The 22,791-nt window shown below is 43.5% G+C and overlaps 1 protein-coding gene across 1 annotated transcript in view; it reads right to left on the reverse strand.

The window, feature by feature from the left end:
• Nucleotides 1–461: 461 nt before the first annotated feature.
• The window catches only part of ACAD9 (acyl-CoA dehydrogenase family member 9), an 84,248-nt gene continuing 61,918 nt past the window's right edge, over nt 462–22,791 (reverse strand). Inside the window, exons 12-18 of the mRNA XM_033926152.1 lie at nt 21,114–21,242; nt 15,424–15,503; nt 14,327–14,453; nt 12,247–12,324; nt 7,039–7,167; nt 1,966–2,038; nt 462–786 (exon numbers count right to left, since the gene is read on the reverse strand). Of these exons, the coding sequence (XP_033782043.1) occupies nt 686–786; nt 1,966–2,038; nt 7,039–7,167; nt 12,247–12,324; nt 14,327–14,453; nt 15,424–15,503; nt 21,114–21,242 (717 nt within the window). The 3' untranslated portion in view covers nt 462–685. The remainder of the gene's footprint in view (nt 787–1,965; nt 2,039–7,038; nt 7,168–12,246; nt 12,325–14,326; nt 14,454–15,423; nt 15,504–21,113; nt 21,243–22,791) is intronic.

Raw genomic sequence — 22,791 nt, forward strand, 5'->3', positions numbered from 1 at the left:
TTTTTTTCCATTGACATGAATGGGTGAAATCTGATTTTCTGTTTGTAGCTCCGCCCACGTGTGCAGGTGGGCCGCGAGACCCCCAGAACATATCACCCCAGGTAGTTGGAATTACTGTGAGAATGGCAGCTTTTTACTTTTTTTTCCATTGACATGAATGGGTGAAATCTGATTTTCTGTTTGTAGCTTTGCCCACGTGTGCAGGTGGGCCGCGAGACCCCCAGAACATATCACCCCAGGTAGTGAGGGATCTGCATACCAAGTTTCGTTCAAATCGGGCAAGCCGTTTTTGCATGATCGCGGCACATACACACATACACACACACATACATACCTCCGATTTTATATATATAGATTACAGATACAATTTTTGAATGCCTGGCCTTTCTGCATTTTGATTTCAGGTAATACAGTATTTGTTTAATATTCAATTCTCTTTCAAAAAAGTCTATATCTGATTCAAATGTGGTATAGTATAACCCTCCAAATATCTGCACTAGAAGAGTTTCAGTTTCTTTTTTTTTGCTCACATTATAATGATGTCAGTTTCCACAGTAGTAGCAATAAAACAGATCAGGGCTGGCTACAGTTTATTCAATATTGTCTACAATCAATTCAGATTTCAAATTGCACCTGGGACACCATACAGTTTTGAAATCTTACATTTCTCAACACATTTTTGTCTTCAGAAGTTCCTTTCCAGTGGATGGGAACATACGTATGCTCTCTTGTCCAGCACAGTTGTGGCTATTTTTTTAATACTGTCATCCAGGTTTTCAGGAGCATCTACGATATAAATTTAAAAGCATATTTTATTTTGCCAAAACTGTCTACGGAAACTAGTATCCAAACAAAATTAAACGTATATTAGACTGATACAAACTTTGATATATCTTTAAATCAATCCAAACAGCATTAAATTTATATTTCATCATAATAGGGCTGCACATTTAAGGCATTTAAATTTTAACATGCATTAAAAAGTTTACTGCAGTGGTTCTTAAACCTTTCCTGGGGGGCCCAGCCAGTTGGGTTTTGAAGATATCCCTAATGAATATGCATGAGAGAAATTTGCATGCCTACTGCCTACTTTATAGGCAAATCTCGCTCATGCATATTCATTAGAGAGATCTTAAAAACCCGACTGGCTGAGGGTCCCCCAGAACAGATTTAAGAATCACTGTTTTATCTGATTTAACAGCTCTGTGTTTGCTGTCTTTCCCTCCTTTCCTCCCTTCAGCATCACCCATCTCTTGTAAGACTGTAAGCTCTTTTGAGCAGGGACTGTCTCTTCTGTGTTTTGATGCACTATAGAAATGATTAGTAGTAGGTGTTGGGACACTACCCTTTTCTGCACTACTGCTGGTTTTGACAGTACCATAAAAAGGAAGTTATAAAGGGCGTTATATCAGAGCTGTATTGTACAGATACAGAGAGGAAGTGGGTCTGGCTGAGGAGCCAGTGACGGAGAGGAAAGGGAGGCAGGGGGAAGAGATGGGTGAAGGAGGGAAGAGAGAGAAAGTATGATACTGACTATGGGGAGGGAGAAGTAAAGAGGTGATGATGGGGAAGGGACAGAGAGAAAAAGAGAGGAGATGCTGTACAATAGGAAGGAGTTAACCTCTCACATGGTCAGGATTATTACAGCAGTGTACTGGAAAATAAAACCGTTTGCTGACCAGTTTATATGATTAACTCCACCCCACCTCTCTTGTACTAAGCCATAGTAGAGGTTTCTACCAGGGCCCGGAATGCTAAATGCTCCAACGCTCATAGAATTCCTGTGAGCATCAGAGCAGCGTCGGAGCATTGACTTAGTAAAAGGAGGGGTAAATTTGCAAGTAACATTTTTAATCACAAGATTAATCATGATTAAAACTTTTAATCAATGTGCAGCCCTAGAAAATCTTTTTCCTCTCTCATTTGCCACCCTTTGCCCTAACCCATCCATGTTTCTGAACTTACGTTTACTTAACTCTGCCATGAGGTAATTATTCTTGAAATATGCTTCTGAGCAAAACATATTCGTAAGTAATATCTAGGGGGACACAATGCAGTATAAAAATTAATAATTTTAAATATATAGTTAAATATAGCATAAAACATAACAAATTTATAATACTGTGCTTCCCTCTGTTCTCAGTCTCAGCAGGTGTGATGAGCTGTGCCAGTCTTCCCTGAAAATGGTTAGTGTAGACCTATTGGAAGTTGTTTAGTGGTGTTTTTGTCCCTGTTTGGTGCTGGATTGAGCTTGGGGGAACCCTTTTGGGGGTCCATCCGACCTCGGGGGCATCACACTCAATGGGTCACGAGTTGAGTCCCTCTCCCCATTTTTTCCACCTCCCCAAAATTTTTCTAGAAGTGCCTCAACTGTAAGCTTTGCCACCGATATTGGCAAAGCATATGGCTTAGAGAGTGGAATCTGTTCTGATAAAAATAAAAATAATCCTGAGGCAGTGCCGGTTTGAAGGGAGCCTTCAATTGACTGCAATTGATTTTTTGTTGTTAAGCGACACTTTTCTTTCAGCTAGGTCGCATATTGCACAATGAGCACTTTTAAAGGGAAAAAAGTGTTTGTGCTCCAGATGCAAGGTCAATGTGGCTGGCCTGTGCTCGTGGTGTGCCGGCCACCATGAAGGGGCATCTTCATCGGCTTTGGGTGCCGGCGTCCAGGGATCCTCTTTGAGACTGCCTTACATGCCAGCAGCTGACAGCGGGGAAGCCCCAAGCTGCCGACGGTCAGGGAAATAAGGCTTCCCTTACCGCCAATACTGCTGGGGACTCTCCTACCGCTGCTGCCGGCTTGCCTGCTTTAGCGGCTGGGACGGTTCAGGTTCAGGCTTTTCAGCTGCTACAGGCCTTGGTGGCATGTTTTTCAGCAGGCATTGCTCAGATTTTGGTGGGGTGTGTCTCCATTTTGGCTGCAGCCTCAGGTGACCTTCCTCCTGTATTGGAGAGACAGGGGCAGGTTTCTGCTGGGTCCTCTGCTTTGGTAGTGAGTCCCATTGGGCCACCAGGGTTTATTTCCCCTGATTTTGTTTTCGCCTTGTGTAAGGCTTATCTTCAGGCGGCCGGGGGTCCTGCTTCCTCCCCAGGGGTCTCGGGGTTTTTTTCCCCCTCTGCGTCCATTCCGGTTCGGCCCCCCTCAGTGCCAGTTTCATCCCAGTCTCCTCCTCTTCCCTTGTCCAAGCGGCCGAGGGTCCCTTGGGATGATTTTTTCTATGGGGAGCAATTTTCTCTTGAAGAGGACCTGGACCTTTTGGGAGACCTCCAAGATCCTCTTGGGGGATGGATGCCACTGGTGGCAGTTTTTCAATGCTGTCAACTGGCGAAGATGCATCAGTGGTGCACATCTTTCAGCAGGAAGAGCTCCAGGAGCTTATTCTTCAGGTCTCCTTGGTGTTGCATTTCGAGGAAGACACGAAGGAGCCCCCACGTGTGGTGGACCCTCTGCTTTGGGGGATCCCCTCAGCATCCCACTCTTCCTATGCATCAGGATATTTGGGATATTGTGCTTGAGCAGTGGAAAGCGACAGAGGCACCCTTTCGATTTGCACGCTCTATGGCTCGCTTATATCCCATTCCAGAGGGGGATATAAGTCGCCGGGGTTGGACATGGTGGTCTCGGCATACGGTCCCATTGAGGGCGGCATAGCCTTGAGGGATCCTGAGGAGCATAGGTTAGAGTCCCTTCTTAAGCAGAATTTTGATGTCACTGTCCTTGCGTTCCAGGCGGCGATGTGTGGTGGTCTGGTAGCTTGGGCTTGTTTTTGGTGGGCCGAGCTTATTCTTGGTTGAACAGGTATCCAAAATTGAAATGGGTGCTTTTTATCTCTCTGATGCCATGTATGACATGTTGTGGGCATTGGTCAAGTCCATTGCTCTCAGGGTGGCCACTCGTCGTACCTTGTAGCTCCGGGTTTGGTCGGCGGATGCGGCATCTAAGGCTAAGTTGATGAAATTTCCCTTTCGGAGGACTTTTTTGTTTGGCGAGGATTTGGACAAGTTGGTTCAGACCTCAACAGACTAAGTTGACCCATCTTCCTGAAGTCCATGCTCGCCCTCCTGCCTGTACGGGGTGGTATTGCTCGGGAGTGTCTGCATGATTTCTGCAGATATCACAGAGGTCTCCAGAGGAGGTGTCTTGGTCAGTCAATGTTCTGGAGGCCAGAGCTACCTGGCTGGCATTGCTAGCATTCCAGAAGTTGTTGACGGGCAAGTCTGTTTGGGTTCTCTCAGCCAATGCCACGGCAGAGGCTTATGTCATTCGTCAGGGGGGAACCAGGAGTCGTCTGGTGGTGCAGGAGGCTGCTCTGCTCATGGTGTGGTAAGAAACTCATCTCGGTCCGCCGCCTTCTGAGTTGATTGTGCAGTCTTGGCCACGAATGTTAACGCCAAAGTACAACAGTTCTTCAATTGGCGCAGGGATGTTTAGGCCAAGGGGCTCTGGTACAACCTTGACTAATGGTGGGCCTCATGTACGTGTTTCTTCCATGACTGATGGTGGGCAGAGTCCTTCTTCGCATTGCTCAGCACCCCGGTCATGTGATCCTGGTGGCTCCGGACTGGCCCAGGCGCCCGTGGGCACATGGATCTGGTTCATCTTCTCATGGCAGATCATCTTCCACTGCCCCTCTCACCCAACCTTCTGACCTAGGGCTCAATATTCAATCCGGATCCCTTTTGTCTTATGGCTTGGTTCTTGAAAGAGAACACCTAGGTAAGAAAGATTATTCAGATAAAGTGGTTTCCACTCTCTTGAGGGGTCATGGAGGCTTTCCACTTTGCGGGCTTATGTGCGGGTTTGGCATATTTTTGAAGAGTGGTGGGCTGCAAGTGGAGTGGTTTTCTTTCATGCTTCTTTGCCTCACATCTTGGAGTTCTTGCAAGATGGCCTGGCCTGGTCTTCTCTCTGGGTTCAGCTTGCTGCTTTGTCTGCGTTTCGTGGTTTACTTCTTTTCTTCAGCCTCCAGTGCGGCCTTTGGTTCCAGCCTGGGATCTCAGTCGAGTCCTGTCTTTGCTAGTGCGCCCTCCCTTTGAGCCCCTGGGTTCCTGCTTGTTGAAGGACCTTACTCTCAAGGCAGTTTTCCGGGTGGCCATTACTTCTGTGAGATGTGCTTCTGAGCTGCAGGTTTTTTCTTGTACTGCTTTGGTACATCCCATCAGTGAACTGTACTAGTCTGGAGAGATGCTAAAGAAGGAGAAATTAGGTTCTTACCTGTTAATTTTCTTTCTTTTAGACTCTCCAGACTGGTACAGTCCCCACCCTGACTGTCTGTCTGTTGTTCTTACGGGATTCGCATTAAGAGTGTGTTTTTTCTGCGGGTTATTTTTATAGGGTTGGGGAAATCAAAAGAACAGTGGCTTTGGCTCAGCTGGCGAGCTGTGGGGACGTTTTGCTGAAGGGGCTTCTTCTATGCAATTTCCAACAGTATTGCTCTATGTTAGTTGTTACTCCTGTTAGGAGTGTTGTTACTGTTAGAATTAGCAGTTCTTAGCTCTGCTTGGCTATTCGGCAGACTGGTTAGAGGGAAGCACAGCCAAAGTTTTGTCTCAGTCTCCACCTGCCCCACCTACCCATCAGTGAATTGTACCAGTGTGGAGAGTAAAAGAAAGAAAATTAGAAGGTAAGAACCTAATTTCTCCTTTTTTCCCCACTCCTGTCTCATGCAGAGCCATGATCAGAAATCGCTGCACAAGTTCCCAGGGCAGGTCTTGTGAGACCTTGAGAACTTGCAAGAACTTGTGCAGCCATTTCTGATCTCAGCTCTGCATGGGCAGGAGTGAAGAACAATCACTCCTGCCCCACTTCACTGTTAGACCACCAGGGTTCAAAAGGTATGTTATAGAGGGGTCTGGGAGGGAAGCGGGATGGTTAACAGCTGGTCAAACAGGACACAGGAAGGATTGCTCCTGTCCCAGCTCACCGGGCCTGCAACGGTTAGCTGGCTGGAACAGGACATGGGAAGGATCACTCCTGTCCCAGCCCACCTTTTTGATATAGCCTCCAAACCATAACCCTACTCTCCATTGTCATCCAACCCAGCCAGCAGATTAACCATTCCCCTTAACTGTATCTATGACATCCTGTTTGTCTGTCTTGTCTGTTTAGATTGTAAGCTCTTTGAGCAGGGACTGTCTTCTTTGTGACTCTGTACAGCATTGCGTATGTCTGGTAGTGCTATAGAAATAATGAATAGTAGTATTAATAATAAGAACAACCATACTGAGTCAGACCAAAGGTCCATCTAGCCCAGTATATTCAATGGCCAATCCAGGCCACGAGTACCTGGCAAAAACCCAAATAATAGCAACATTCCATGCTACCAATCCAGGGCAAGCAGTGGCTTCCCCCATGCCTGTCTCAAAACCAGCCTATGGACTTTTTTTTTCTAGAAACTCGTCCAACCCTTTTTAAATCTCAGATAAACTAATTGCTATTTTCTGGCAACAAGTTAGAGCTTAACTGAGTGAAAAATATATTTCCTTCTATTTGTTTTAAAGGTATTTCCATGTAACTTCATTGAGTGTCCCCTAGTCTTTGTAATTTTTGAAAGAGTAGAAAGCACATTCTACACCACTCAGGATTTTGTAGATCTCAATCATATCTCTACCCCCCAGTCCCAATCCGAAAAGCAGCTCTTACTATCCCAATCTCTAATGAAGATTAGCTTGAACCTTTACTGAGTGCAAGTGGGAATGAGAAGACAAAAGTTATATAAGTGTTGTTTTTGCTCAGGCTTCCCTACTCTTCCTCTTGAACCCCATGTGAAAGGTTTCCCTGGCTTTAATTCCTTGACCTCGTTTGAAATTCATTTCTGCTACAGTCTTGAAATAGCAGTTTTTTCCACACACAGCAGACACCATTCCTTCTAATCCCTGTTCCTATTATATATGAAAAGATCCTATTCACTGGAAAGAATGTGCGAAAAATGTTATTAACAACATGAACACAAATAGCAAAGGAAAATGCAGGAAGACCAGCAAAAAATGGAACCATTTAAACACTTTCAGAACAGAAAACGGTTTGGTGCTTACTTCATGGTCATGGTTCCGTAAACCAATACGCATGGATCGACTAGCCCTGGAGATGGTGGCTGTCATTGCATACAGATTAATGAGAATGTCGGCCACTCTTTTCAGAGCTAGCTGCTCATCTACTACAGTCTAAAAACGAAAGGAAATAAAAAGTTTTTCAGAACAGCTTTCTAAGTTACTGCAATTTCCAGAGAGAACCATAGGCCAAGCAGTGAGCCACTTATTTGGCCAATCCACCTAAGTCTGGGATTAAACATGTGGAGCATGTTTCATAGTATACTTTTTTGATCCTAGATTAGGCAACTATGGGCTCCTTTTACAAAGCTGCGTTAGCGGCTTTATTGTACGCACTTTTTTAGCGTGCGCTAACCCCCACGCTAGCTGAAAAACTACCATCCCAGAGGAGGCGGTAGCAGTATTGCGCGCGTTAAACCGCTAATGTGGCTTCTTAAAAGGAGCCCTATGTATTTACGTCACCTGCTAGAAGTGGAACAGATGGATTGATGTAGTAAAAGGGCATTTGCTTGATATAGCATCTTTTTATGGTAGAACCACAGAGGTTTACATATATTATATGCAGGTACTTTCTCTGTCCCTAGTGGGCTCACAATCTAAGTTTTTGTACCTGGAGTTGCAGTGGGAGCTAAACCGAATTCCCCAGGTTCTTAGCACTAATTATCAGGGAAATCCTCCATTCCTCTATATACAAATTGTAATGAATGAAGGGTCCCGATTGGTCTATTAGACAGTGGTAGGATGCTTACCACCGCCTACAATTGGGGCACCATTTTTAGAATCGGGCCCTAAATGTTTCTTTGTATTTTAATTTAATAGGTCAATACTGTACAACAATGTCAAACAGTTAAATCATAACCACAAGCTTTATGGTCACCCACAGGACCAAATTTCTAATATAAGAGGTAATATTATAAAGTTATTTTTGTGACATAGTCACATCTTAGAGCCCTCCCCCCAAAAAAATCAACTATCATACCAAGAGCTAAAATAGAGCCAAAAAAATAAAAAAAAATTAAAATTAAACTGAAAACATCTTGTGCTCATCACAGAACCATCTATATGACAATCATTGAATCCCACCATACATAAATCATACTCACAACAGAAATACAAAAAATATCCTATAAAGAACCAGACATCAAAATGATTAAATAAATAAATAAATAAAAGTCTAAAAAAAATAAAAAATAGAGACAATTCAAATAAAAAAAATGGAAAAAGAAGCAGGATATGTTGGTTCTATACACAGCCAAATCATAAAAAATACCTCCAGAGGGGTGGCTCAACTAAGATGATGGCGGCTGGTGGTTGGAGTTAAGACGCCACGGACCTGTTCGTGAGCAATATTTCCTACCATTTCCATGGTTAAACGGAAATCTAAACCCCAGGTCTTCCCAGAAGAACATTCGGTGGTGGCAGGCCCGATGGATGCCTTTCTCCAGTATGGTGCTCAAACAAGTGAGCCTGAGCTTTCCTCGGCTGCGAGAGGCACACAAGCTGAAGTGTTGGCACTCTCTCTCTAGGCTCTATCTCCGGAGGAGTGAAGTCCTCCGAATCGCCCTGGGGCGTTGGAGCAGAAGTCGGAGGAAGGAACACTCCGGAGTGTTCTTTCCCAACCAGCTGAATGTGGTGGTCGACTCTGCAGGGGGAATAGAGAAGCCTATACCACCAACAGAGCACTCGGAAGAACTGAAGCAGTGGATCCCTGATGATTTCCTTAAACTGAATTCCCCTTCTGTTGAAGTTACAGGTACTTTATTTCCTTCAGACGGCCCTGGTTTAGAGCTTGTATCCATGCAAAGACCCAAGATCTTTAATATGGAAACACTCTGGGATGCAATATCCAATTTGCAACTCTCTTTGGGGACTCAAATGCAACAACTTACTGTATGTTACACTACTGTTGTTTCAGAAAATTTGGATCTAAAAAAAATAGACTATCTAGCCTGGAAAACAAAGTGGATGGACATGAGACCAGAGTAAAAACTGTGGAATCCCAGGCCTTAACATGGGTTAGGGACAGTGGAAACCTTAATTTCGAGGTGGAATTGCTGGAGAACATGACCAGGAGAAGCAACCTTAGGATTAGTTTGCCTGTCCTATGCTTCCTGGGACATCAGGCCGCTTAGTGGTACAAATTAATATTTGAATTTTTGAATAAGAAACCAAAGACAGGTCTTCGTGACATTTGGAGCATTGAGATAAAGCAGCAGATTTCTGCGACTCAATAGCCACGAATTTGGACTTGGAGGATGTCAGCATCTATGAGACAAACATGGTTTTTCTTGTTACATAGATCTTTTTGGACCCCTGTTCGTTTACAGAAATTGGATAGTTCTCAGTCTAATAGATGCTGGCACTGTCATCTCGATGTAGGGACATTGGATCATCTACTGTTCTATTGTTCCTTAATACTTAGATTTTGGAGATCCATTTGGGGTCAAGTGAATAAAGTATTGTAAAATCCTGTGGCACTGACGTAGGATACTGTGCTATTTGGCACGTTAATGAGGGCTAAAAGTCAAATATCTTCCCACAATAAACTTCTCTTTATTATGACAAGGTTTGCCATACAACTTATTTTGAGAAACTGGAAAAACTGGGATAGGTTAAATTATACTTTATGGTGGGAATCTCTATGCCACACTTTTAAAATGGAATGCATGATGGCCATGGAAAAGTCACTGTAAATCTTTATGGAATTACCCTTAACTAGAATTTACCCTGTACAGACGCCATGAATAATAATAATTTTATTCTTATATACCGCCATACCGAAAAGGTTCTAGGCGGTTCACAACAAGGTGAGCTAATACATGGGATACAAATAAAATATAAATTAGAATGCACTTAAAAACAGATAAAGACAGAAAGCATTTACAATATAACGCATAAAATACCAGCACGGTAGGGAAAGAAGTAATACATAGAACAGACAGACTACATCAAGTTGAATATAAAGAACTTGATTGAAAAAATGAAGCAGAATGCATTAAGATACCAGCCTATCAAAGAGTTGAGGCTTTAACAATTTTCTAAAATCAAGATAGGAAGAGACCAGTTCGATTACAAAAGTTAGATAGTTCTAAGTCTAATAGATGCTGGCATTGTAATCTGGAAGCAGGGACTCTGGATCATTTAATATTCTATTGTCCCTGAATCATGGCCTTTTGGAAATCAATTTGGTCTCAAATTAATTGTTTACTAGAAAACCATGTAGCATTATAATATGATACAATTCTGTTCGGTATGTCAATGAGAATAAAAAGTCAAATTTCATCAAGCAATAATAAACTTTTATTGATAATGACAGGAGTCGCCATTCAACATATCACCAGTAATTGGAAAAATTACACTAGACTTAATTACACCTTCTGATGGAATTCATTGTGCCATATATACAAAATGGAAAGAACAATTGTCATACAAAAAGAGAACTATAATAATTTTAAAAAGATTTGGGGGCCACTGACAAATTATTGCAATGATGAGACATCATTTTACACTGAAAGTACATTTATACATAGGGGGAGGGGGATGGTATAAAGTTCTATTAAAGGTTTAATCAATTTTTGATTAAAATATTTGTGGGGAGGGAATAATTTTATGTATTTAAGATGATAATAGAAAGAAATTCAAGTGATGTGTACAAGTTTTAACTGATGTAATATTGTGTACTTGATGTAAGATGGAAAAATGAATAAAGAATTTGAAAAAAAAGAAAAAAGATAGGAAGAGACCTCTAACATAATTTTTCCAAGCCATACATTCAACTTAGCAGCTTGAAATGAGAGGGTTCTCTCAAGGAACTTCTTATAACGACAGGATTTTATGGAGGGATATGAAAACAAGTGCACTCTGCGTGTGGTCTTTTTGGCGTGCCTCAAATTAAAAATGAGACACAAGATAACCTGGTAACAAACCCGAAACTGATTTATAACAAATACAAGAAAATTTGAACAGAATTCTCGACTCTATCGGCAACCAATGGAGTTTCAAATAAAAAGGAGTGATATGCTCCCATTTTTTTTAAACCAAAAATGAGGCGAACGGCAGTATTCGGAATCACTGTCAATTTTTTGAAAATTTTCTTGTAAGCACCTAGATATGAGTGACATGGGCTACATTCAAACAGGGGTCTTTCATGCTGGCTACCTTTCTGCATTCAATTCCGTGAGCTCTATCTATGCTTAAGTTGAATCTTTGCTCTTGATATTGTTATAGATTTCAGAACCTATTTTAGAAATCATCTCTGTCTCCTTCTGTATATCAATAAATAATCCACAAAAATGAAATTCAAGACAATTCAAAATCAAATGAAGCAAATCGTTTTTTGTTTTCTGTTGGACCAGAAAATATTAAGAGCATGCTGAACATGTTGCAAGAACATGATGCTGCATGAGAAAATGTAATGTGCAAACTAAATCTTGGGAGAAATGTTTCTTTGATCGATGCCTTACTTATGTGGTCATAAGAACATAAGAGTTGCCATACTGGAACAGACCGAAGGTCTTATCTCCAACAGTGGCCAATCCAGGTCACAAAGTACCTGGCAAGATCCTAAGAAGAAAAACAGATTTTATGCTGTTTATCCTATGAGTCAGTAATGGATTTCTCCAAACTATCTTAACAATGGCTTATGGATTTCTCTTTCAGAAATTATCCAAACTTTTTTGGGTTTTTTTGTTGTTGTTTTTTTTTTTTAAAAAAAAACCAAAAAACCCTGCTATGCTAACTGCTTTCACCACATTCTCTGGCAATGAATTCCAGAGCTTAATTACATGCTGAGTGAAGAAATATTTTCTCCAGTTTGTTTTAAATGTACTACTTAGACCAGTGGGAGAAAGGCATAACTCAAGCTGTTAAGTTTTCTCCATAAAGAGCACCTCCTTTTTAAGAAACATGTCACCAGATTAGGACATCACTCTCACCTGGATTCCAGAAAAAGGAAAAAGCTTGCATATGGAGAAGTATGATATTCTTTTGCTATTTCTTCAATCCAACCTACGTGACCTGCTTTCACAAATACAGTCCTGCGCTTCTCAGAAAAACTAGGTGCCCTTCATAACTCGAATGACAACAGCTCGCTTGCTGCTCACCTCACCATCTTGCAGAGTTTACTTGAATTATTTAATTCCTAAAACGTTGCAAAATTTACTAGTATTTAAAAGCCATTGATCTAATGCTTACCTTGCCAAATCTATACAACAGTGATTCTACTAAGCAACCAAAATAATAAGTGTTCTCTTCAAGTTTCTTAGCACTCTCCTGTGAATAAAGCAAACAGGACCCACATTTAGTCATACCAACAATAAACAAATATTGAGAGAGAGAGAGACTATGCTGGAGCAGGTTATACGCTTCAGTGTAGTTGCTGCTATTCTCAGCAAGAAATCTAGGCATCACCGTAAAGACCTGGGCCATTTCCAGAAGAACAGTAAATAGAAATTTTCACAATACATAGTAGGCCAGATTTAGTAAAAGGCACCCAGAGTGAGGCGCTATCAAGATACGTGCTGTGTGTTAATTCTAAAAAGGCTGTTTAGCGCTAGGTGACTTTCATAGAATACTGCTTAGAGCCAGTGTGTAGCAACGGTGAGAGGTGCCCCTCCCCTACTTCTTCGCTGACCTCCCCCAACCCCCTTCCCTTACCTCTAGTTGGTCACCACTGTGACCAACTTCAACATATTCCTCACGACCGCGTCGGCTCTCCCTTTGACATCACTTCCTATGTGTGGCACCCGGAAGTGATGTCAGTGGGAGCCGACGGGGTCATGAGGGGTACATTGAAGTTGTTGTTCACGGCGGTGAGAAACTAGAGGTATGGGAAAAGGGAGGGTGCACATGCGGTGGGGTGGCGAAGAGGAGAAGGGGTGTCGGCGCCTGGGGCCCCTCCATACTACACCACTGCTTCGAGTGGATTCCTGCACCCAATTTGGGGCAGGACTTAAGGCTGCTGAAACCTGATGGCAGATAGGTGTGTAAATCTACGTATTCTAAAGCAGTGTTCTTCAACCTTTTGATTCTTATGGGCTGAGTCATGGGCCAGACCCCACCCATCTCTGCCCAATCGCCACCCTAGACCCCGCCCATATAAAGCACAGTTACTTACCGTAACAGGTGTTATCCAGGGACAGCAGGCAGATATTCTTGACTGATGGGTGACGGCACCGACGGAGCCCCGGTACGGACAATTTTAGAGTGATTGCACTCTAAGAACTTGGAAAGTTCTAGTAGGCCGCACCGCGCACGCGCGAGTGCCTTCCCGCCCGACAGAGGCGCGCGGTCCCCAGTTAGGATAAGCTAGCTAAGAAGCCAACCCGGGGAGGTGGGTGGGATGCAAGAATATCTGCCTGCTGTCCCTGGATAACACCTGTTACGGTAAGTAACTGTGCTTTATCCCAGGACAAGCAGGCAGCATATTCTTGACTGATGGGTGACCCCTCCAAGCTAACAAAAAGAGGGATGGAGGGAAGGTTGGCCATTAAGAAAACAAATTTTGCAAAACAGATTGGCCGAAGTGTCCATCCCGTCTGGAGAATGCATCCAGACAATAGTGAGATGTAAAAGTATGAACTGAGGACCAAGTAGCAGCTTTGCAGATTTCCTCAATAGGAGTGGAACGGAGGAAAGCTACAGATGCTGCCATAGCCCGAACTCTATGGGCCGTGACAGAACCTTCCAGTGTCAGTCCGGTCTGGACTCTGATGGAAGTAGACTTAAGGCCAGAGTCAGACAAAGAAAGCAGATAATCCAACAATGTCTCCACTGCCAGGGAAGTGTAGCTCAAATGTTCCATTCCTTTGATAAGTTTTGTGGCTCGCCTCTGCACTCTCTCCAACAGAGTTATATCCTTTTTAAGGTATGGAGGCCAGTGTTGGACACAGTATTCTAAGTGCGGTCGGACCATTGTTCTATAAAGTGGCATTTAAGGGAGGTTCGTAGAGTGGACAGCTGGAAGAGGTGGTAGGGGAGGTGACATGGTTGAGAATTCAAAGTGGATCTTGTGAATCTTGTTGTGGAAGAACTCTGTATTGGTGGGGGAAAGTGAGAAGGGGATAGGAGGTGGGGGCACTGCAGCTCCTTCTGATCTTGGGCAAGTTACTTAACCCTTCACTGCCCCAAGTACAAAAACGCATATGATATATACAGCACTGCATACATCTAGTAGCTCTATAGAAATATTTAGTAGTAGATCAGTAGAATATTTAAGGTAAAGGGATTTCCCTCTTTTAATGTACAATTTCCAGAAATAATGTCCACTGCTTACCTCTAAGCTGGGATGAACTACTCCCTCTTTACCCGTCAATCCAAAATCCACTTTTCTGCCCAAACTGTCACGCAGTTTCTTGACAAACATTCCCACCGCAACTCCAACATTCCCTTTCTTCATCTCTCTAAAGGATTAAAAAGACAAACAAAGCTGTTAGAGAAAAATCAAAGATTCTCTGAAAACTTTACAGAAGGAATGTACTTCCTCCTCTTTTTCTGGCCAACCCAAAAAATACAGCTCCATTAAAAATGATTACTGTTAATTATCATCAGCTCCATTTTACAATACTTAAGGTTAGATGTGCAGGAAATGTCTTTCAAGAAACCAAGTTCAAAATGTTAGAGAAGCATAACCAGCCAAAAGAGGCGACAGTGCCTCTGTGCAAGTTATTGGTGTGACCTCATAAAATACTATGCTTAGTTTGGGAAGCCATATATCAGTAATGCTATAAAAATGTTTGACGAGAGTCCAGAAAACAAGGAACCAGGAGGAAGGGAGCACCAATCTTGGACGAAGGAGTGAGGAGGCATGAAGATTGAAGGATGGAGTGAGGGAAAGAAATGCTGAGGTGGGGAGGGAATAGAAAGAGAGAATTGGGTGTCTGAGTGAAAGGGAAAGAGAGATGGTGCACATGGGGAAATGAAGAAAGAGATGAATTGTTGGGCATATTGGACATGGTGGTGGGAGAGGCATGAGGTACAGATGCATGGGAAGAGATGAGAGGGAGAAATATTGGATGTAGTGGTGGTGGAGAGGGAACAGTGGAGAGGGATGGAAAGGGATGCAAGAGGGGCCTGAAGGAGGTGGGAAGAATACTAGGATCCGAGTTACATGCAAATTTAACTTAAGAATGGTTTCAAAAATGGAACCCGTTCTTAACCTGGGGACTACCTGTATTTCTATTATTTCTGAGTTACTGTTCAGCTGCATAATATACATATAGTCTTCAACCAATTCATATTTGTCAATAGATTAAAACTCATGATTAAAAAAATGCTATTTGTGTAGATTCCAATAATAATTTTTTACATCACTTTCTTACAAAATACAGGAATGTAAAAGACCAGCTAAACGGTGCTTAAAATTAAACCTACTTTATTTTTTCTGTCAAGAGTTTGCCTGCATGCTGCATTCCCGTCAAAGCAATATACATGCGAAGAATTTCATTTGTACCCTGTAATACAAAATTACAGATGATCAATATTTAGAGTTGCAGGCTGGTTCTGTTTTTGCTGGTCAGGCTGTTCCAATTTTGATTCTACTCTATGACCTTGTTCAGGAAATCAGGATTACAAATTCCACTTCCGTATTTCCATCTTTTGTACCTCTCTGCTGTCAACTTTACGACACATTAGAGAGGAGCACAGGTTCCAAAAATAAATCACTTTTGTTCTATAGGTTGGATTTTAGGATCTGCACTCTCTCTTACAACTTCTTTAAATCTCTGATACTTACTAGAGAATGACACGGTGGCGGTTTACCCGCGACTACTGCGTTTAGCCGCGGGTAACCCGCCAAAAACGGGGAATGAAAATTAGCAGCCTCTACGGGGACGGGGACGGGGACAAGGCCATCACCGCCCCGTGGAGCGGTGAATGGTCTTGTCACCGCAGTGAGGCATAAAGGATCGTGCGGTCCCTGCAACCCCCACTCGCATGTCGGCTCGATCGTTTAACCAGCTTCCTCTCTCCACCTCACCTTAGTTTGCCGGCTTTCTTTTTCGGCGACCGGAACGCTTTCAAAAGAGCCACGCACGCGCGGCTGCTCAAAGTTCAATCTTCTGCTCTGACCCAACCGGAAACAGGAAGTTGCAGCAGAGCAGAAGATTGAACTTTGAGCAGCCGCGCATGCGCGGCTCTTTGAAAGCGTGCCGGTCGCCGAAAAAGAAAACCGGCAAACTAAGGAGAAATGGAGAGCAGTAGCGTACCAAGGGGGGGGCGGGAGGGGTGAAAAAGGTAATGGCGCCAGGCCTTGGAGCACTGAGGCAGACCGCTTCTCCCCCCTCCCAGCCGAACCCCCGCTGACCCTCCTATCTCTCCCCCCCCAAGTGAACCTTTCCGACCCTCCCAGCGAAAGCAGCAAACCTCCTTCACGGCTTTCTCCTCCCTATGCCACGTCACTGATGATGATGGCGGCAATTCTTTTGTTATTATTAGTCTGATTTCTGCCATAATTTAGACCCTCTGAATTAGAAACCATTGTAAATGCCACCTAAATAACAGAGGTCTATTCAGAAGTGCAGAGTTTAATAGGGGGCATAATACGAAAAAATCTTATGCAAACAAATGCATCATCTGATTTGGCACCTAATACAAATAATAAAGATGATTTAAAAACATGAATGAGCTGAGACAGGAAAGCATGTGCCTCCTGCCAAAAGTCATGTTCTGAGCACTGAATGAATCAGACCTGCTACAGTGCAGTCCTTCACAGATAAGGTGGTGACTTTAAGGGCTTATTTTAATAGGCACCCTGCAGAAGAGTACCCCAGAGTATTCCACAGGAACAGTAGGGGTGCAGATAGTAAACAAGTGTGACTTAGACAAATGCATGAGAACCAAAGAAACTTTAAAAGGAAAAATGATCCTCTTAAGAAAAACTTCCCTTTCATTTCTAAAGAGTTAGAGTGCGTAAAGGTTACCACTACTGCTTGGGACACATTTAAAATTCAGCAGAGGAGATTTGGTTACCCCCTTTTCATAGTTCAATCTAAACACTCTGTTTTACGCCCTCCTGCCACTGGTCTTCCACTCCCATTTGCCAAGCCCACCCCAGCATTATTACACCTCCCAGTCTCCTCACAACCCAAATAAAACCAAAACTCTTCACCTCAAATACTCAGCTCAACTCCATCCTGCACAATTTATACTCTTTCTTAACCCATTTTCAACCAAACCTGTCTCCTCCTTCAGAGCCTGCATGCAAAATCCACCATTAAAGCGGTGCTCTTGCCTCCCTCGAGCCCTGGGCAACTTTGCTGGTTCTTCATAGTCACAGGGCTTTGCACAGAACTTTTTTATGCTTCCGCATGCAGTAGCGTAGTAAGGTGGGGGGAGGCGGACCGCCCCGAGCGCCATCCTGTTGGGGGCACTGGCATCCGTCCTCCTCTCCTTCCTGCCTCCCCCTGCTGCGAGCGTGCACCCCTTCCCTCGTACCTCATTATTTTTCCGTGCGCGAGCAGCATTTTGAACTTGCTGTCCACGTCGATGTAGGCTCTCTCCGACATCACTTCCAGATCTTGTGCCTAGGAAGTGACATCAGCGGGAGAGCTGGTAGCAAGTTTGTGATGCTACTTGCGCTGGGAAAATTAAGAGGCAGGAAGGAGTGGGGGGCGGAGAAGAGGGCAAGGAGGGGCATCACTCACCCTACCTACGCCACTAAATAGATGTCAGCACACAGTAATCATCAGGTTAATAGTGCAGATCGATTGTTCTTTTTGATGCTAATTGCCCTTCGCAGGCTCCTCTAAAAAGAATAAAAAGATTACACTTCTCCCTCCATATTCACGGGGGATGCGGGCAGAATATGGAAAAACCGTGAATAACTAAGGTTATTTGCGGTTTTTAGAAAAAGCTGTTGTTTTTTGTATTGAAATCGCAAATAACTTTTCTGGGCAAGCAACGATTCCCAGCGATTCAAAGAGAATTCAGGGCTTAGGCAGGCAGGCAGACAAGCAGCAATTTTCTCCATGCATGCTGGGAAGCTCTTCTTTCTATGGATGCTGGGAAGCAGCGTTTTGCTCAGTGCACATTGGGAAGCATGGAAGCAGCGAATTTGTGGGAGAAAGTTTATAAGCAGCGATTTTCAGAGTTAATGGTAAGCAATAAACTTTATCAGTTCAGTACGGTACAGTAATAGGAAAAAGTGCTTTTAATGATGATGTAATTTTTTGGGGTGGAGTCAGCGGCCGAAAAATCACGAATAAGCGAATCCGCAGATACAGAGGGAGAAGTGTATTTGATTTAACATGCATCCAATATCCAATCTAAGCAAGGCAACTGCACTTCCCTCATTTTTAAGATCCTGAAAAACAGGTATAGAGAGATTCTTTTATCTAAATCAGACTAACACCACTTTAGGTAGAGTGGATGGCACTAGTCAACAAATAATATATGATGCTACGCGCAAGACTATATTCTCCATAACAGCTCGCACAGTCTGGAATGCTCTTCCGTCCTACTGGCGACATGAAACATCACTAACAAAATTTAAGTCTAATCTTAAAACTTTTTTATTTACTGATGCTTATGCCTAGATACAATAAGTCATTCTAAGATCTAACTGGTTCCATAGCTTGATTGTAGATCAATCTAAAAACCTTGCCTTACCCTCACTCTTTTATCCTCATGTGATTTCCTTTCCCCTTCTTTTCTATCAAGACAAAGTAGTTCTTTCCCAGCTCCCTATATTATTTTCCTTTATGTATCATATATAATTTTTTTATGTAAGTATTTATATACCACTTATAGTCATTTATATACCATTTCTAGTCATTCAGGTACTGAAGCATTTTTCCCTATCCCACAATCTATATAAAGTACCTGGGGCAATTGGGGGATTAAGTGACTTGCCCAGGGTCACAAGGAGCAGCATGGGTTTGAACCCACAACCTCAGGGTGCTGAGGCTGTAGCTTTAACCGCTGCGCCACTCTAGAAATCAAAAAGTAGTGAAAGTGAGCCAGGTATAGGACAATCAAGCCATTGTGACATCACTGATGAGGTTGGCTCTTAGTCATTGGTGGATTGAGGCATTATGATGTCACAATCCCAGCTCTGGTTTTCAAGAGGCTGAAACTTTTCACACTATTTATTTAATTTTCTATACTGTTCTCCCAGGGGAGCTCAGAATGGTTTACATGAATTTATTAAGGTCTGTCCTAAAGGACTCACAATCTATCTAATGTACCTGGGACAATGGGAGATTAAGTGACTTGCCCAGGGTCACAAGGAGCAGCGTGGGATTGAACCCACAACCTCAGGGTGCTGAGGCTGTAGCTCTAACCACTGTGCCACACACTAATTATAGGTAATGTACAATTTAGTTTTTTTATGTAAGTTATTTTTACCCCATTTTTAAAAATTGTACACTGCTCAGTCATATAAAGAGCAATATATCAAAACCTAAATAAACTTGGAAACTTGGATCTTTGCTAAAGTCAAGAAAAGGTTCCCTACAGAACAAGGCCCAACATTCTTAAATTCACTTAGCTGAACAAATGGCTATAAGAAAATATGATATATTTAAGGTTGTGGAATCAATGAGTTCAAAGGAGGATGAATTAAGGCAAGAGGCTCCTCTAGATTCAAAAAAAACCTGGGGAGGTGAGGGAAATGGGGGGTGGAGGGACTCGACCCTTCCGAGTGTGACACCCCCCCGAGTTCGGTAGGACCACTGAGAGGGTCCCCAAACTCAGTCCAGACAGACAGAGACAAGAAATATTCACCAACCAGATCCAACAGGCCTTAACAAACCTCAGCACAGACTGAACAAAACAGACCACTACACCTGCTGGAGACCGAGAAAAGACTGATTGTAAGGGGGGCTGCACAGCCCACTTGTACTAATGTCAAAAGTCAGGGTCTCAAGTCTCCACCTGCTGGTAGAGGAGCGTAAACCCAACTGTTTCTGTGCCAGTCTGGAAGGATGATAATGAATTATATATTATTTGATGATTGTTGTTATTATTTTTGTAATAAAGTGGAGTTTTTCAGACCAATGCTGACAGTCTTAGGGTTATATATTAAACCCTAGAGTACTGGATTATTGAGGTCTTTAGCTCTACTTTTATAATTTTTCCTTGATTAATTACTGAGTGGCTTGCTTAGTCTATGTACATGTTTGAGATATATTAATATTGTTGAGACAAACGTGAGTCTCCTACAATACAGTGACTTAGGTGCACTCATTTAGGCCAAAAAAACCCTGCCCTAAATGGTAGTGTGTCTAAGGATAACTCCTACTGCTGCTCAAAACCATTTAGATGCTGCTAGGAGCAATTCTATAAACGACGCCTAGTGGATGATTGGCAATCGCACTCAATGGCGCCTAGGAGTTAGGCACCGTTTCAGGGCCTTAGTGCGGAAAGGCAATTTTGAAAAAATGTGTTTAAAGTGGGATCTAAACTGGCCGCATGGGGTTTCTGCATTCCAGGATGAAGGAGCTAGGAAAAGAAGCACTGTGCCCCTAACAAGCACGGGATGGTCTAGGTGTTAGTCTGTGATTGCTGAGGGAAATAGAAAATGCGAAGGGCACATATGGGATTGTGAGGGAAGCTAAGTACTGTATTTTTCGCTCTATAAGACGCACCTGACTAGAGGGCACACCTAGTGTAGAGGAGGAAAAAGCAACAAAAAAAAAATTCTGAACCAAATGGTGTACCCTGTCCCACCGATCTGCCCTGTACCCTGTCCCCCTTCTGGTGGTCTAGTGGTAGTTCTGAACGTGAACTCACAGGCCTTGAGCATGCTCAGATGCTCAAGGCCCAGCAGAAGAGGAGGCTGATCTTCTGGCACCGGCACCAAGCACAGGACATGCCGGTGTCGGTGCCCAGATGAGGGTAAGAAGCGGCGGGGGGGTGCCCAATCGCGGCGGGGAGAGGGGGTACGTGCCGGATCGTGGGGGGGAGGGTGGGGGGCGCTCGTAAATCGAGGCACCGATTTTGCAAATGTTTTGCTCGTCTTGCAAAACACTCGCAAACCGGTGCACTCGTAAACCAAGGTACCACTGTATAGCATTTTACAAAGCTCCATCCTTCAGTGATAAAAAATGTGATTTAATACTTGCCTCAAAAATAAGAAGAATTCGGCAGTCCCGGAGATAACGTTCGTATGGGTAATCCTTCATATATCCCAGGCCTCCAAGAATTTGCAGTGCCTCACTTATGCAAAGCCAGGCACTTTCTGAGCTGAACACCTGTCATAAATTATCAGTAGATTAGTTTTCATTATTATCACAAAAATGTCTAAGATTATCTATTTTCCATAACCTTCCAATTTTTTTAAATGGCAGTCCCCAGGTTAAGAATGAGTTAGGTTTTTAAAGCTGTTCTTAAGTTTACACCAAAACAGTTCACTCTAACTTAGATAGTATAGTAGCGCTGGATGATATATCAATGTTTTATAAATTCTTTCTTAGTCCAGTTTCTTTACAATAGTACATCTTAGGAATTCAGATATCCACCCTTATCAATAGATACAGGTGGTGGGATTCTTCTTGATTCCAAGTACTATTTCCCAACTATTTACTTATTTCAATTACAGTGGTGCCTCGCATAACGGCCGCCTCGCACAGCGGACGCTGCGCACAACGAACTTTATGTCGTGATCCGTATAACGTACTTCGTTTCACACAACGAAGTCGCCCGAGCTGCATCCTTCCGGGGTTCCTGCGGGGTTGGATCGCAGCGGGGTTGGTCGAGGGTAGTCTCCTTCTCCTTACCTGCCCTGTCGCAGCACACAGCCGAACGGAAATCTTCCCGATGTCAGCGCTGACGTCGGAGGGAGGGCTTAAGCAAAGCCCTCCCTTCCTCCGACGTCAGCGCTGACATCAGGAAGACTTCCGGTCGGCTGTGTGCGGCTGCGGCAGGGCAGGTAGGAAGAAGGCAATGGCGAACGAAAGAGGGGGGAGGGGGCGGTCCGCCCCGAAGAATGTGCACAGCTGGTCAGGTCCCCCGATTGACCGACAATAGGCCCGGCCGACAAACCTCCCTGCCCTGTAGCCGCGAATCTAAATTACCTCTTACAGCAGCTTCAATAATCCAGCTGCTGTAAGAAGGTAATTTAGATTCGCGGCTACAGGACAGGGAGATTTGTCCGACCGGGCCTGTTCTGTTGTCGGTCGGGTGCAAAAGCGCCACAAAGGTGGAGGCAGGGAGGGAGGAAAGGTGGAGTGGAGAAGAAAAGACGCTTAAGGGGGGAGAAGGCCGCTGAAAGCACATGTTGGAGCAGGGGATGAGAGGGAGGGAGAGAAGGGGAAATATTGGACAAGGGCAGAAGGGATGCTAAATCATAGGGTGACAGGCAGAGAGAACAACAGGAAAAAGAGTGGAAGCAATCTTGAACCCTGAGGGTGAGGGCAGAGAGAGGTGGTGAGATGATTGATCATGGGGAGAGGGACAAAAGGGAATAGAGATGGGATAGGAAGATAGTGGAAGTAAAAGGACAGGGAGATGTATGTTTTTAGATGTATCTAAATAAAAATAATAACAAAAAATTTATCTTTTTTATGTCATCTTAGCATATTTTATGCTGCAGAACGAATTATTTTTTTTTACATGTATTCCTATGGGAAAACGCGTTTCACATAACGAACGTTTCACATAACAAACTTGCTCCTGGAACCAATTAAGTTCGTTGTGTGAGGCACCACTGTATTTTATATAAACACTAGTCTTATAGCCCGTTACATTAACGGGTGCTAGAATATATGTGTGTGTGTCTCTCTTTATTTCTTTCTCTCTCTC

Source organism: Geotrypetes seraphini, chromosome 17 (genome assembly GCF_902459505.1).
Source record: "Geotrypetes seraphini chromosome 17, aGeoSer1.1, whole genome shotgun sequence".
In the NCBI taxonomy this organism is placed as follows: Eukaryota; Metazoa; Chordata; class Amphibia; order Gymnophiona; family Dermophiidae; genus Geotrypetes; species Geotrypetes seraphini.